Source organism: Oncorhynchus clarkii, chromosome 28 (assembly GCF_045791955.1).
Source record: "Oncorhynchus clarkii lewisi isolate Uvic-CL-2024 chromosome 28, UVic_Ocla_1.0, whole genome shotgun sequence".
NCBI lineage: Eukaryota > Metazoa > Chordata > Actinopteri > Salmoniformes > Salmonidae > Oncorhynchus > Oncorhynchus clarkii.
The window spans coordinates 25,370,673-25,386,593 of record NC_092174.1 but is presented as its reverse complement, the minus strand read 5'-3'; the positions used below and the strand labels follow the sequence as shown (position 1 = coordinate 25,386,593).

The following is a 15,921-nucleotide window of genomic DNA, read 5'->3' as shown; positions in this document are numbered from 1 at the left end:
AATGTTATTTCAGACAGTAATGGGAGATATTTAATCATAACTGGCACCATTTGGCACACACCTGTATTATTGGTCTATGTATATGCTCCTAATTTTGATGATGTTGAATTTGCCAATGGGTTGCTGAGGAAAATCATTTCTCTGAACACCCATCTTTTGATATTTGTCGGGGATCTGAATTGTGTTATTAGCCCGGCTTTAGACCGCTCCAACCCCAGAACTATGTCTCCCTCTGCTATGTCAAAGTCCTTCTCAGATTTTATGGTTCAGAATGGGTGTACAGATCCCTGGATATGTCAGAATCCCCAGGCAAGAGAGTATTCTTTCATTTCACATGTACACCATTCTTTTTCTCGTATTAAATATTTCTTTATTGATCATAAGTTACTTCCAAATGTCACCTCTTCTGAATATTTACCCATTGTAATTTCTGACTATGGACCTTTAGCCCTCGACAGACTCTTACTCCTCTCTGGAGATTCAATTCTCTTCTCCTGTCTGATGCAGACTTCTGTAACGTTATCTCCACTTCTACTGATCATTTTCTTTTTTCAAATCAGACAAGCTCAACCTCTCATTCTCTCTTATGGGAATCACTTAAGGCCTATCTTAGAGGATAAATTATTTCTTATTCTTCTCATTTAAACAACATTTAGAAAGCTAAACTAGAACTCACTAAAGCCTTCCTTGACTTAGACCATCAGTATGCCCAGACGCCATCCCCAGAGCAATATAAGCAACGCTTGAACTTACAATACGACTTCAATCTCTTGTCCACTACAGATGCAAACCGGTTACTATTGCATTCACGTGGTACCTACTATGAACATGGCGACAGGGCAAGTAGTCTGCTCATACACCAGTTAAAACACAGTTTACCCGTCTGATTCCCAAAATGAATGATTCCTCTAATAGCTTGATTTCTGACCCTACGGGGATCAATGACACCTTCAAATCTTTCTATTCCTTTCTATTTCCATCAGATACTGCCAATATGACTACATTTTGGGTGAACTGGAAACTCCCACAGTTGAGCCTGAAACTGCAGATGACCTTGATTCCCCTCTCAGCCTTCAGTCTATCAAGTCAATGCAGAGCAGCAAGGCTCCAGGGCCTGATGGGTTTACAACTGAGTTCTTTAAGAAATTCTATACCAAGTTAGCCCCTTTACTTTTATCTGTGTATAATGAATCACTCGAACGTGGCTCGTTGCCACCTACCCTAACACAGGCTTGGTTTACAACTACTGAGCACTGGTTTACATATGCTCGGCAGAATGAGTGACTAATTGGTCGAGGTAGTATCAAATGAGGAAAACAGGAATTGTATCTAACATGTCACCATATACAATAACATGTCTTCATATACTATACAATGGGAGTCCAAAGGAGTTCAGTATAAATGATCCCTATTGTCTTTGTTAGCTATGAGCAGGTAAAACAATATCTATGGATTTTCTATCACGTTAAATCATTCATTTGTTACAGGTTTCAATATCAGCCAACGGAACAGGTTACAGTTTGCAACAACACAGTGAGTGGCGAATGGGCATTGACCTTAATTGAGTTTGTGGCTTCTTTGCTCTTTTCTAAGCACTGAGGGCAACCATTTTAATTCCATCACCTCTCAAAGCCCAATCACAACTTGCAGCTATTTATGTGGCGAGGAACAACAACGACATACTATGCTAGCAATGTAAACAAGTGTGGTACTGAATTTAGCAACAATACAAGTGGCTAGTGCTAGTGGTTGGTGCCACTGTGTGTATGTGTGTGCCTGTCAGAAACAACACCAAAGTCTATGGAAGTCTCTGTTCCATTTTGGTCTTACGTATTAGTCATAGGTCAGAAAGCAAGCTACACTAGCTCTTTACTAAACATTAATACCCCAACTATTTTTATATACAGTACCAGTCAAAAGTTTGGACACCTACTCATTCAAGGGTTTTTCTTTTTTTTTTACTATATTTACTACATCGTAGAACAATAGTGAAGACATCAACACTAGGAAATAACACATATGAAATCATGTAGTAACAAAAAATATATATTTTATATCTGAGATTCTTCAAAGTAGCCACCTTTTGCCTTGATGACAGCTTTGCACATTCTTGGCAGTCTTCATGAGGAATGCTTTTCCAACAGTCCTGAAGGTGTTCCCACATATGCTGAGCACTTGTTGGCTGCTTTTCCTTCACTCTGCGGTCAACTCATCCCAAACCATTTCAATTGGGTTGAGGTCGGGTGATTATGGAGGCCAGGTCATCTGATGCAGCATCATCACTCTCCTTCTTGGTCAAACAGCCCTTACACAGCCTGGAAGTGTGTTGGGTCATTGTCCTGTTGAAAAACAAATGATAGTCCCACTAACCGCAAACCAGATGGGATGGCGTATCGCTGCAGAATGCTGTGGTAGCCATGCTGGTTAAGTGTGCCTTGAATTCTAAATAAATCACCAACAGTGTCACCAGCAAAGCACCCCCACACCATCACACCACCTCCTCCATGCTTTATGATGGGAAACATGCATGTTGAGATCATCCGTTCACCTACTCTGCGTCTCACAAAGACACGGCGGTTGGAACCAAAAATCTAAAATTTTGACTCATTAGACCAAAGGACAGATTTACACCAGTCTAATGTCCATTGCTTGTGTTGCAAGTCTCTTCTTCTTATTGGTGTCAATTTGACCACGAAGGCTTGATTCACACAGTCTCCTCTGAACAGTTGATGTTGAGATGTGTCTGTTACTTGAATGCAATGCTGTAAAGCATTTATTTGGGCAGCAATCTGAGGTGCAATTAACTCTAATGAACTTATCCTCTGCAGCAGAGATAACTCTGAGTCTTCATTTCCTGTGGCGGTTCTGATGAGAGCCAGTTTCATCATAGCGCTTGATGGTTTTTGCGACTGCACTTGAAGAAACGTTCAAAGTTCATTACATTTTCCGGATTGACTGACGTTCCGGATTGACTGACGTTGACTGATGTAGAAAATAGTAAAAATAAAGAAAAACTTTTGAATGGTACTGTACTGCAACTAAATGTGATACGTTCACATCATTAGGCACTTAGGAAAAAAGGAAGACACTACGACCATAGAGAAAGGAAAAACTGAGAAATACAGTTTGAAGAGAAGGAAGGGTCTCACTCACGAATACAGCCACTGTGAGACTGTGGAGGCACTCCATGGGGTCTGTAGAATCCGTCAGCACAAAGCTCACAGTTCACCCCCGCCGTGTTGTGCTAGTGAGAGGGAAATAGACAAGAGATATCAGACAAACGTCACACAACACACTCCTGTCCTGCTTTAGAATGAATGGAGTGAGTGTGTCAGAGGGACACAATGTTTTAGAGGGCAACTAAGGTTCCTCTAAAGCAAGAAGACAAAATGCAAAACTGTTTTCTAAAACTATAGATAAATGTTTGTATCAAACACACCTTACAGTTGCTAATCTATCTGTTTGCATTTGGGACCTTATCTTCTTTCACACTGAGTGTGCATGCAGTGTAGATGGCTTGTTTAAACATGCTTCCTGCAAGGGCATTTTAGTCCCAAATGATAATAGTGCATCTCATAATTGTTTTTGAGAAACATTACTTTGTCTTGGGAGATTTAGTCAAAATGAGCTGGCTGACATCTTGTTTGATTTGGAAGACATGCCAACGTTTGCACAGAGAGGGATTTATCTTCATGCCGTTTGCACAAGGAGTTTAGTACAGAGAATATCCACCGTGTGTACGTTGACTTAAAACTGATCCGTGCTTATTGAAACTTCCATTACAGACCTCCATGCTCGTAGATCTGGGTCATGTTCATTAGGGCACAAAATAGCAAAACGTTTTCCAATGGCACAGACAAAAATATGTGTGTTTTTTATTGGACAAATGCCTCTAATAGATCTGTGACCACTTCCTGTTGAACACGGAATGAGAGAGAGCTCGATTTGTTGTTTTAGGCGTAGCAGCTAGCCTAGCTGCTAGCTAGCTACCTATCAAGCTAGCAAGGTTTTCATGAAGGTTTGAACGCAGCCCGGGACGCGGTTAGCCATTGTGGCTGGGACCATGAATTGTCCCGGGCTTGTGGCTGTCTAGACCCCTGCTGTTAGTTGTTGTTGTGACCTACTTGTTGTGTGTGTATGTACTGACATGTATGTGTAACTGATAGATGCACACACACACACACACACACACACACACACACACACACACACACACACACACACACACGTTAATGTTTTTAAATGTATGTAAATTGTAAACTATTTTGTCTGTAATGTCTTTTTCATTTAATGTCGGACCACAGTAAGACTAGCTGTCGCCTTTGGCGTCGGGTAATGGGGATCCTAATAAATCATATCAAATGCAAGTAGTGCCTAGTTTCACTCCATTCACTTCTGTTTTGTGCCTACTGAACACTACCCCTGTTCTCATTCTAGTGTAGGCATGCTCCAGGTTCATCTTAAAGAGCACCCACATGCATGCTATACATACCATACAAAATGCCAAATTACAATGTTGCATGCCCCGCATAAAATCCAAAAGATGGACATATATTGATGAGGATATCAAAATATAGTCTATGGCGCTTATCTCTCATGCGCGCGCACACACACACACACACACACACACAGGAATCTATTCGAACTTGAAACGGGCTTAATACCTGGCAGTTGATGCACACTCCTCCGCCGTTGTAACTGCCGAAGGTGTCTAAACTTGCTGTCCTCTGCTCCACCTCTGGGTCATAATAACACTCAGTGGCATGTGAATGGCACTGGCAGGCTGTGAGAAAAAACAGAAACAAACACACAAATCAGAGACACACATGAAACAGACACGCACACACAGGCAGGTAAGAGTCAGTACTGTATTTTATATATTATATCTAGCTACTATATGTTACTATCCGTTAATATCCGTTCCAAAAAGTGCAACTATAAAGTCTATCAAGCTCAAAACTATTTGTTTTAATGTCGTATAGAGCGGTTTCTTTTTTAAACAATCTTTATTAAGAGCTGTAATTTTATTGTGAGGAACTGCAGTTTTATCAGACATTGTTTCTGTTTTGTTCTCTGTTATGTGAGGCCTTTTAACAGGACTGTACTTCCTCTAATTTCTCCTGTAAAACCTCCTCCTAAATCTGCCTGGTTAATGTTTATGAATGGTTAGGGTGCATTTGTAATACGTGGGTGTACTGATTGAATTACAGACTTCTCCCTTGCTATCTCTCTTTTGCTCTCTCTTGTTCTGCGGTTGTAGAGTTGCAGGGTCAAGTTTCAACATCTCCAACTCAGGATCTTGTCAACAGGCCAAGGCAATTTGGAACCAGCTGGCATTGGGACTGACTGGCCGGCTGTATAGAGTACATCAGTAGTGGCACTGGGCTAGCTACAGTAGACTGGATACAGTGCAGTTCATCACCACATACCACATGAGTAACGCCCTCAACAGTTTGCTGAGGACTCTTCCTAGTTCCAACACCATATCAGGGCATTTAGCACTGAAGCTAACGGTAGAAGAGATGGTGGGAGAATCATAAAGATAAGATATTGCTACCATGGAAAGAAAAAAATACATGCATATAAAACTCCTTTGTGACAAAGCAGAGATAGTAAACAACGGTCATACCCACATACCTAGTTAACAATATCGTGGCATCACAAACCAAACTATGCTGGCTTGGCTATTAGTTCTTTACAAGTTGTACTTTTCAGCACAGTTCCAGTAATTATGTATTGTCGTGGATGTGCAAGCAGGTCCGTTCAGTACAGCTTGGTTTGGCTTGGTTTGACTCAGTAGTGTGAATAGAGAACAGATACAGCAGAGCGAGGGTGGAGCATGGCACTAACGTTGGGACACAGACAGAACAGTCAGAGAACAAAGAGAAGAGGGTGAGGATGGAAACTGACTAAGAGAGGAGGGTGACAATGGAGGGTGACAGAGAGAGGAGAGTTGAGGGGGATAAAGCGAGGAGGGTAAGGGTGAAGGGTAGCAAAGAGAGGAGAGTGATGGTGGAGGGTGGTACTCACGTTGGCACTCATTGGGGCTGTCTGTTGTCGCCACCCGCCATGGCTTCTGGTTGAACCCTGGACAGCAACGGTCACATGACTCACCACAGGTGTTGTGTTTGCACTCGCACTGCAGCCTAAAGACAGGAGGAGAAAAGAAGAGACATCTGGGTTTCCTGCATCATTCTTTCACGTATGACTCTCCAAGAACGGCGCCGGAGGGGATGGCTGCTGTTTTACGTGCTCCTAACCAACTGTGCTATTTTGTTCATTTTTTGCGTTGATTTTGTACATAATGTTGCTGCTACCATCACTTATGACCAGAAATAACTTCTGGACATCCGCACAGCAATTACTCACCTCGAACTGAACGAAGAAGATTTTTCTTTAACGAGTCTGACACGAAGGATATACTGCTTTCTCTGGAACGGGCCCAAATCCACGTAATTTGCGTGAAGAAAATACAGAGAAAAAGTGGGCGGAGGTCGGCTGCCTTCTGAGAATTCGTAGGAGAGTAAGTAAACCCCCTCTTAGTCAGTCCTATTAGCCAACGTGCAATCATTGGATCACAAAATGGATTTGCTCCGATCAAGAATATCCTACCAACGGGACATTAAAAACTGTAATATCTTATGTTTCACCGAGTCGTGGTTTTACGACAACATGGATAACATACAGCTGGCAGGGTTTTCGGTCCATCGGCAAGACAGAACAGCTGCCTCCGGTAAGGGGTGGCGGTCTGTGTCTATTTGTAAATAACAGCTGGTGCACAAAATCTAATATTAAGGAAGTCTCAAGGTTTTGCTCACCTGAGGTAGAGTATCTCATGATATGCTGTAGACCACACTATTTACCAAGGGAGTTTTCATCTATATTTTTCGTAGTTGTCTATTTACCACCACAAACCGATGCTGGAATTAAGACGACGAGCTGTATAGGGCCATAAACAAACAGGAAATTCTCATCCAGAAGCGGCGCTCCTAGTTGCCGGGGACTTTAATGCAGGGAAACTTACATCTATTTTACCTCATTTCTACTAACATGTTAACTGTGTCACGCCCTGATCTGTTTCACCTGTCCTTGTGATTGTCTCCACCCCCTCCAGGTGTCGCTGATTTTCCCAAGTGTATTTATCCCTGTGTTTCTTGGCTCTCTGTGCCAGTTCGTCTTGTATGTTTCCAAGTCAACCAGCGGTTTTCCCCGTTCTTTTGCTTTTTGCATTTCTCCTTTTTCTAGTCCTCCCGGTTTTGACCCTTGCCTGTTTCTGGACTTTGTAACCCGCCTGCCTGACCATTCTGCCTGCCTTGACCACGAGCCGGTCTGCCACTCTGTACCTCCTGGACTCTGATCTGGTTTTGAACTTTTGCCTGTACACGACCATTCTCTTGCCTACTCCTTTTGTATTCATAAACATTGTAAGACTCCAACCATCTGTATCTGGGTCTCGCCTTGTGTCATGATAAAATGTGCAACCAGAGGAAGACAAAAAAAAAAACTTGAGACCACCGTTACTCCACACACAGAGATGCGTACAACGCTCTCCCTCGCCCTCCATTTGGGAAATCTGACCATAACGCTATCCTCCTGATTCCTGCTTACAAGCTAAAACTAAAGCAGGAAGTACCAGTGACTCACTCAACAAGGAAGTGGTCAGAGGACGCAGATGCTAAGCTACAGGACTGTTTTCCTAGGACAGACAGGAAAAAGTTTCGGGATTTTTCCGATGGCATGGAGGAGTACACCACAACAGTCACTGGCTTCATCAATAAGTGCATTGATGACGTTGTCCCCAGTGACCGTACGTACGTACATACCCTAGCCAAAAGCCATGGATTACAGGCAACAGCGAAATAACTTCTCTGCACGCTTCGAGGCAAGCAACAATGAAGCATGCATGAGAACATCAGATGTTCTGGATGACTGTGTGATCACGCTCTCCATAGCCGATGTGAGTAAGACCTTTAAACTGGTCAACATTCACTAGGCCACAGGGCCAGACGGACTACCAGGATGTGTACTCTGAGCATGCACTGACAAGTGTCATTTTCTTTTTTCTTTTTTTGTGTTTTTTTGTTGTTGTTTTTTTAATTTTACCCCTTTTTCTCCCCAATTTCGTGGTATCCAATTGTTTAGTAGCTACTATCTTGTCTCATTCCTACAACTCCCGTACGGGCTCGGGAGAGATGAAGGTTGAAAGTCATGCGTCCTCTGATACACAACCCAACCAAGCCGCACTGCTTCTTAACACAACGCTGGAAGCCAGCCGCACCAATGTGTCGGAGGAAACACTGTGCACCTGGCAACCTTGGTTAGTGCGCACTGCGCCCGGCCCGCCACAGGAGTCGCTGGTGCGCGATGAGACAAGGATTTCCCTACCGGCCAAAACCCTCCCTAACCCGGACGACGCTAGGCCAATTGTGCGTCGCCCCACGGACCTCCCGGTCGCGGCCGGTTACGACAGAGCCTGGGCGCGAACCCAGAGTCTCTAGTGGCACAGCTGGCGCTGCAGTACAGCGCCCTTAACCACTGCACCACCCGGGAGGCACAAGTGTCATTTTCAACCTGTCCCTGACCGAGTCTGTAATACCAACATGTTTCAAACAGACCACCATAGTCCCTGTGCCCAAGAACACAAAGGTAACCTGCCTGAATGACTTCTGACCCGTAGCACTCACGTCTGCAGCTATGTGCTGCTTTGAAAGGCTGGTCAGGGCTCACATCAACACCATTTCCCAGAAACCCTAGACCCACTCCAATTTGCATACCGCCCCAACAGATCCACAGATGATGCAATTTCTATTGCACTCCACACTGTCCTTTCCCACCTTGACAAAAGGAACACCTATGTGAGAATGCTATTCATTGACTACAGCTAAGTGCTCAACAACATAGTGCCCTCAAAGCTCATCACTAACCTAAGGACCCTGGGACTAAACACCTCCATCTGCAACTGGATCCTGGACTTCCTAACGGCCGCCCCCAGGTGGTAAGGGTAGGTAACAACACATCTGCCATGCTGATCCTCAACACAGGGCCCCCTCAGGGGTGCGTACTCAGTCCCCTCCTGTACTGAGCACGACTCTAACACCATCATTAAGTTTGCCAACGACACAACAGTGGTTGGCCTGATCACAGGCAGCTTACAGGGAGGAGGTCAGAGACCTGGCAGTGTGGTGCCAGGATAACAACCTCTCCCTCAATGTGATCAAGACAAAGGAGATGATTGTGGACTACAGAAAAAGGAGGACCGAGCTCGTCCCCATTCTCATCAACGGGGCTGTAGAGGAGCAGGTTGAGAGCTTCAAGTTCCTTGGTGTCTACATCATCAACAAACTAACATGGTCCAAACACACCAAGACATTGGTGAAGAGGGCATGACAACGCCTATTCCACCTCAGGAGACTGAAAGGATTTGTCATGGGTCCTCAAATCCTCAAAAAGGTCTACAGCTGTACCATCAAGAGCATCCTAACTGGTTGCATCACTGCCTGGTATGGTAACTGCTCGACCTCCGACCGCAAGGCACGACAGAGAGTAGTGCGTATGGCCCAGTACATCAATGGGGCCAAGCTTCCTGCCATCCAATACCTCTAGACCAGGCGGTGTCAGAGGAAGGCCCAAAGCATTGCCAAGGACTCCAGCCACCCTAGTCATTGACTGTCCTCTCTGCTACCACACGGCAAGCGGGACCGGAATGCCAAGTCTAGGTCAAAAAGGCTTCTTAACAGCTTCTACCCCCACTCTTGAACAGTTAATGAAATGGCTACCCGGACTATTTGCATTGTCCCCACCCTACCCCCCATTTTTACGCTGCTGCTACTCTCTGTTTATTATCTTTGCATAGTCACTTTACCTCTACCTACATGTACATATTACCTCAATTACCTCAACTAACCGGTGCCCCAGCACATTGACTCTGTACATGAACCCCCTGTATATTAGCCTCGCTACTATTATTTTATTGTTGCTCTTTAATTATTTGTTATATTTCTATTTTTCTTAAAACTGCATTGTTGTTTAAGGGCTTGTAAGTAAGCATTTCACTGTAAGGTCTACTACACCTGTTGTATTCAGCATTTCACTGTAAGGTCTACTACACCTGATGTATTCAGCATTTCACTGTAAGGTCTACTACACCTGTTGTATTCAGCATTTCACTGTAAGGTCTACTACACCTGTTGTATTCAGCATTTCACTGTAAGGTCTACTACACCTGATGTATTCGGATCATGTGAAAATAAAATGTAATTTCATTTTGAAGAGAGGATGTCATGTAGCCTACCTGTATATAATCAATATAGAGCATCTCTACTCAAAAGCATCTTCATGCAGTGTAAGGTGTAAAACAGTCAAATAACTTCCAAAGTGAGTGAAGCAAATACAAAGGATAGATCAGTCGTCACTGTCAAACTACAGTATGATGTCATTAACCCTTATTGTTTTTCATTGCCGATAAAATACATCACCTCTATAACAACATCATCTTGGCCTCTTGCCAACGGTTTACATCACACTTACAATTACTACTAATCAGTATAACTAAAATAACCTGTTGCCTTTTTACAATGGCAATGCCAGGAAACAAACAGATGAGGTAATTTCCTTTCTATCAAACCACCAACTATCTCTTCAATCTCACACACAGATACTCTAAACTACACCAACAACAGTTTTAATCTTATCCCATACGTTCCAGAAAACCAACTGACTGAACACAACACATCCATTCAAACCTGTAAATGATGAATAAACAATCTACAAAAGAAGAGTTTATCATTCTGGATTGCTCAATGGATCCTCTCCTCTTTCTTTTGGGAAACGTTTGCATACATAATACGCGTATTACAGTAAATGAATGATAGACAGATAATTCAATTGTAAGCATCAACAATAAGAACCTAAGTTAAAAATAAACAATGTTTTAGCTTGTCAAAAACAAGTGCAGAGGCTTGATGTTACAGGTGAAGGTAAGAAAAGGGCTCAACTCACCGATTCGGGTTGCCTTGGTTACGTCCCCCACACACCTGTGCATGGCCGTGACAAACGCAGCGTCCCCCGACACTGATGTCTTTGATGCTGTAGTAATACTGTCAACCACACAGAGAGGGAACAACACCGTCTGAATATTGTAGCAGAACCAAAACAATCAGCTCTATTTGAAACACTACATATCAACCTCACCTAAACAAACCCAGCCACTGTCTGGCACCGCAGCTGATCTGAGTCACATTGGATTAACTGGTTTTTAGTCATGGTCTAGGCCACAGACCCTCACTAGCATCATTTAAGATGCATTTATACAGGTACAGTCACAGTCAAACGTTTGGACACACCTACTCATTCCAGGGTAACCAAAGAAGTAACCAAAGGAGTTAAATAAATCATTCAAACTATTTCATGTCTTCACTATTATTCTACAATGAAGAAAATAATTTAAAAATAAAGAATAACCCTGGAATGAGTAGGTGTGTCCAAACGTTTGACTGGTACATGTACACACACACTCCGGACATTGCTCGTCCTAATATTGATATATTTCTTAATTGCATTATTTTTTAATTGCATTTGTGTATATTGTTGTGAATGGTTAGATATTACTGCACTGTTGGAACTAGGAACACAAGCATTTCGCTACATTTGATTTGATGAGGCAGCAGGTAGGCTGCATATAACAGGTTGGTGTGAGACAACGTCATTGTGTTTTGTACTCTGCTGACGATGCATTTCTTGTTGAGTTGAGCTGTATTGAACTGAACTGAATTGATCTGAACTGTAATGAACTGATTTGGGTGCCTGTGCTGCTGTTGTGCGACTCAGTCTCACCCTGCGTGTGACAGTGGGGTCCCTCTGGGCCTTGGAGATGAGGTGCCCCAACAGAGTGCTGGTCCTGAGGAAGTGCAGGCGGATGTTGGTGGCCTTGGTGAAATCTCTCAGCACTGGAGAATAGCTGAAGTTCTTAGAGCCCGGGCGACCGTTGACCAGGGACACCACAATCTGGACAACAACACAACATCACTCAGACAACAATATCCCCATCAATCTACAGAAGTAGTAGTCTTTAGGTACATTTCACAGGATTCAACTATTCCCATTCCCAATTCAGTTTCTCACCTCTCCGTTCTCCAATGGGACAGTTTTAGAGTACTCTGTGGTGCAGATCTGGTCGTCATCTCTAACTATGCGTCCATTCGGTTGTTTGCCAAACCTCTCAATGCACTCCCTTTCAGAATCTGATATCAAGAACACAGAGTGGTCTGTCAAATACACAGGAGGTTGGTGGCCCCTTAATTGGAAGGAGGACGGGCTCACAGTAATGGATGGAACGGAATAAATGGAATGGTAATCGAGCTCAAACACAATGTTTCCATGTGTTTTTATACCATTCCATTGACTCCATTCCAGTCATTATTATGAGCTGTCCTCCTCTCAGCAGCCTCCTGTGGTCAAATACCATCATCTCTCTATCAGGGGCCCACCGTGACAGGCCTTGGTGGTTATTTGTCTAAAATACTTTCTTCATCAAATTCATCTGCATCTTTTGCCTCTGATCTTATCCATCACTATAAGAAGAAAAAAGGCATGTAGCCTTGTCTGAGCCAGAACGGCCCATAGGGCAGGAGTCTATATCCTGTTTCTGTAGCATGAGGCAGCTTGATGTACAAGTACACCCCCTGGAGAGGACGCTAGTCTATTGCAGGGCCTTGACTGTAACCCTGAATCGAAATTGGAATGTTGAACAGTGAAAAATCGTTGCCATTTTTATGAAGATACATCTACTGAATAACAAGAATCAAGACTATTTAATACATAGAGCCAGGAGTATATAAATCGTAGAGAGAGAGACAATCCTAAAATGAACTTCAAAAGGAGAGATGAGGCACAGCTGTTTCTGCTGGGAAGGTGTGTGTGCTCACACACATGCCTCACAGGGACGGGACATGTCTTCACTTTGAGAGCAGGCTGGTGAGTTTGTGTAGGCCAGGGGGCGGTATATAGGAGAGACTAGGCCTACTGACTGGATCATAGATGCATCCTAAGTCACTCATAAACCAAGCTTTTTGCACTCATGGTTAATTATTTGTATTACAGCTCTGTAGATCAGCACGTTATGGGCTTCACAAATCTTTTACGAAGACATTTCGTCACAATATGACATTTTCATCTGTGTGGTAATGTTTGCCAGTTCCCTCTAGTCTGCATTAAGCAGCAACACATCTGAATTTCAAGGTATATGAAAAAACATGTACTGGACGATAGGTCATCTTCATGTTCCAATAATGCTGTTTTCAACTGTTTTAAACGTTTTCAAGTTAGGGCGGCAGGTAGCCTAGCCTGGGCCAGTAATCAAAAGGTTGCTGGTTCGAATCCCATAGCCAACTAGGTGATAAATCTGCCGATGTGCCCTTGAGCAAAGTACTTAACCCTAATGGATCCTGTAAGTCTCTCTGGATAAGAGCGTCTGCTAAATGACTCAAACGTAAATGTCAGTCCCGCCCAACCAAGAGCCTTAAAAAGCACAAGCATAATACAGAAATGTGTATACTGTGCTTATGGTGTTAATTTGAAAATAAACAGCAACACTTACGAGCAAAGTACTGCCATGAAGCATATGTTTTCCCATGGTCCAGGGAGCGCTCCAGGACCCACAGGTCAGGCCGCGGGGCGTTGGCAAACTTGATCAGGACGTAGGCCACATGGAAGAGCTGAAAATAAGATTAACACAAAGAGTACAGCAGTGTAATACAAAGGGCTACAAACAAGTTGTTAATGGATTCTGGCAGTAGAAGTTGTTGGTTCAAAACGCTGTGGTTTCCTGTGCCTTGGTCCACTAACACCAGCTCAGTCTTGGCAGACGGCTCAGCCTCAGACAATACTCCATTTCCTTTCACGTGAAGGCTAGAGCACAATCACTTCAACAACAATAATCTACCCGACCTGTACCTCCTCCGGCTAGCGAAAACCACCACAGCCTAATGCCCTGAAATCTGCTGGCTTAGCCGTTGGGCATTGGGTCAAACGTTCTAATCAAATTCTGTGTCTGCTTTCCTTCCTTTTTAATAACAGTTGACTTGAAACTTGTATTTCTCATATCACAACCATGTGGCCCTCAAGTGCTCACATAGTATGGTACAGTAAAAGACAACCATTGGAAATTATAGAGGCTCAATGAGACCTGTGTTGAGAGTGGATGGAACTGCTGCAGGTGCTTCTGAAACACCCATCCTCCATGCCCTCTGCAGAGAGATTTCTCCTTTCAAAGAACACAGGCTTTACAAGAGCACCGGATGATGATGATTGTTCCCCAGTGTACACTACCCTTTCTGTACGACCCTCATGGCTGTTCCCACACTCAATGTTCCTCTCTCGCCATCATCATCATCAGGGCTCAATAGTGGGTTGCTTCAGTTCAGTTACATAGAATTGAAAAGCTGCTTTTTTTCAACAGTCAAAGCCATCTTTGTGGTGGTTGCCATGGAGCTTGCACGGCTCGGAATTAGAACTTATGACATCAGACCACACAGAAGTGGCAATTGCAGTGTAAACAAACACACCTGACCGCCCCACCCTCACTTTTCTGCTTTTAAGGCTGCAAGTTGAAATTATTTCCAAAAGATTTCATTATTAGCAGAGATCCTAAAACATGAGAGAGAAACATAAAAGAGCATGAACACATGAGCTTGACATACTGCATGAAAACTGTATCTAACAAAGAACATGATCTTCAAAAAGAATGGCCCTGCTTTAAGACTGGCTGCTTTTGGCAAAGTTGAAAAGGATAAAGGCAGGCCCACACTAGTCGGGGATCCTTTAGTCTTCAAAACCCCAGCATGCTTTTGTGATTGGAGTTCAAGTTCTCCGTCTGCCCTTGTCTCTCCTTGCACGAGGAAGAGCTGTGCTAATAGTGATATCAAAGCAAAGCAAACTCTTGGCCAAGGAGTCTGAGACTTGTCAACCAGGCTCCACAATTAACTTGGAAGGATTGCATCCCCCCACCTTGAGAAATGACCAGTAGTTAATTTGGCTTTGATTGATCTGAGGATGGTTCAGGGGGTCAGATAGTATGTTGAGCCTGGTCTTGTCTTGCCAAGTCAACACACAAAAACCATTACAGAACACTCCAAGCAGCTGGTCAAAACCTCTGCTTTCAACAAGTAGCCTAGATAAGTGTGCAAAGATCTAAGTTTAGAAACAAAATGAATGAGTGGAAGTCTTAAAGACAATGATTTGTGAGCAATCTTATAGCTCTTGTCTTAACCCCGTTGGTAAACAGCCTGTTCTGACCTCTATTGCTCATGGGAGTGTCTCAAAGCTAATCAGAGAACACTTCCACCCACCATTCTACAGGATGCACAAGGAACAAAAAAATATAATCTGAGATTCAAGAGTACACAAACAAAACGTAGGCTGCATATTGTCAGACCTAAAAACAGACACAAGGCAAAGTCTTGGCTGAGAGCTGAGAGGTTGCTATCAATAGACTGGGTTTGTTGAAGAGGAAGGAGCAGGAAGATGTTCGTTCACACGCGTTGGGATGCGATGATGGTGGGACTGGGATGGGGGGTGGGGGGTGGCCAGAGACGTGCCGACTGGCATGTGGGCCTGTTTCAGATTCCTGCCATGCCGTCACATTTCTCCCCCCTCTCCCCCCATGTCACCATGCCAGGGCATGCCACTGCTTTCAGGAACCTGTCCCTGACAAGTGGCACACAACAGCGACAATCTTCTAGGCCAGAGGAACGCAGCTCACACATAAAACAGAGACCAAACAGATACATTTGTGAGATTAAAAATATCCACCACAAACAGATTCTCTAGTAACTACCTATGAAATATCCCTAAAGTCCAACAAAAATCACAAAATGTGGTAATCAAAAATAAAAAAGTGAACTCTGTCTTTGTACAGGTATAAAA

General features: G+C 43.6%; 1 protein-coding gene across 2 annotated transcripts in view; it reads right to left on the bottom strand.

Annotated features, from left to right (window-relative positions):
* Positions 1-15,921, bottom strand: part of LOC139387454 (laminin subunit alpha-3-like) — a 121,899-nt gene that overhangs the window by 78,679 nt on the left and 27,299 nt on the right. For both annotated transcript variants that reach the window (XM_071133637.1, XM_071133638.1), the window contains 7 exons: positions 13,595-13,712; positions 12,121-12,239; positions 11,833-12,003; positions 10,999-11,096; positions 6,031-6,146; positions 4,665-4,783; positions 3,154-3,244 (listed from right to left, as the gene is read on the bottom strand). In XM_071133637.1, coding sequence (XP_070989738.1) covers positions 3,154-3,244; positions 4,665-4,783; positions 6,031-6,146; positions 10,999-11,096; positions 11,833-12,003; positions 12,121-12,239; positions 13,595-13,712 — 832 coding nt within the window. The remainder of the gene's footprint in view (positions 1-3,153; positions 3,245-4,664; positions 4,784-6,030; positions 6,147-10,998; positions 11,097-11,832; positions 12,004-12,120; positions 12,240-13,594; positions 13,713-15,921) is intronic.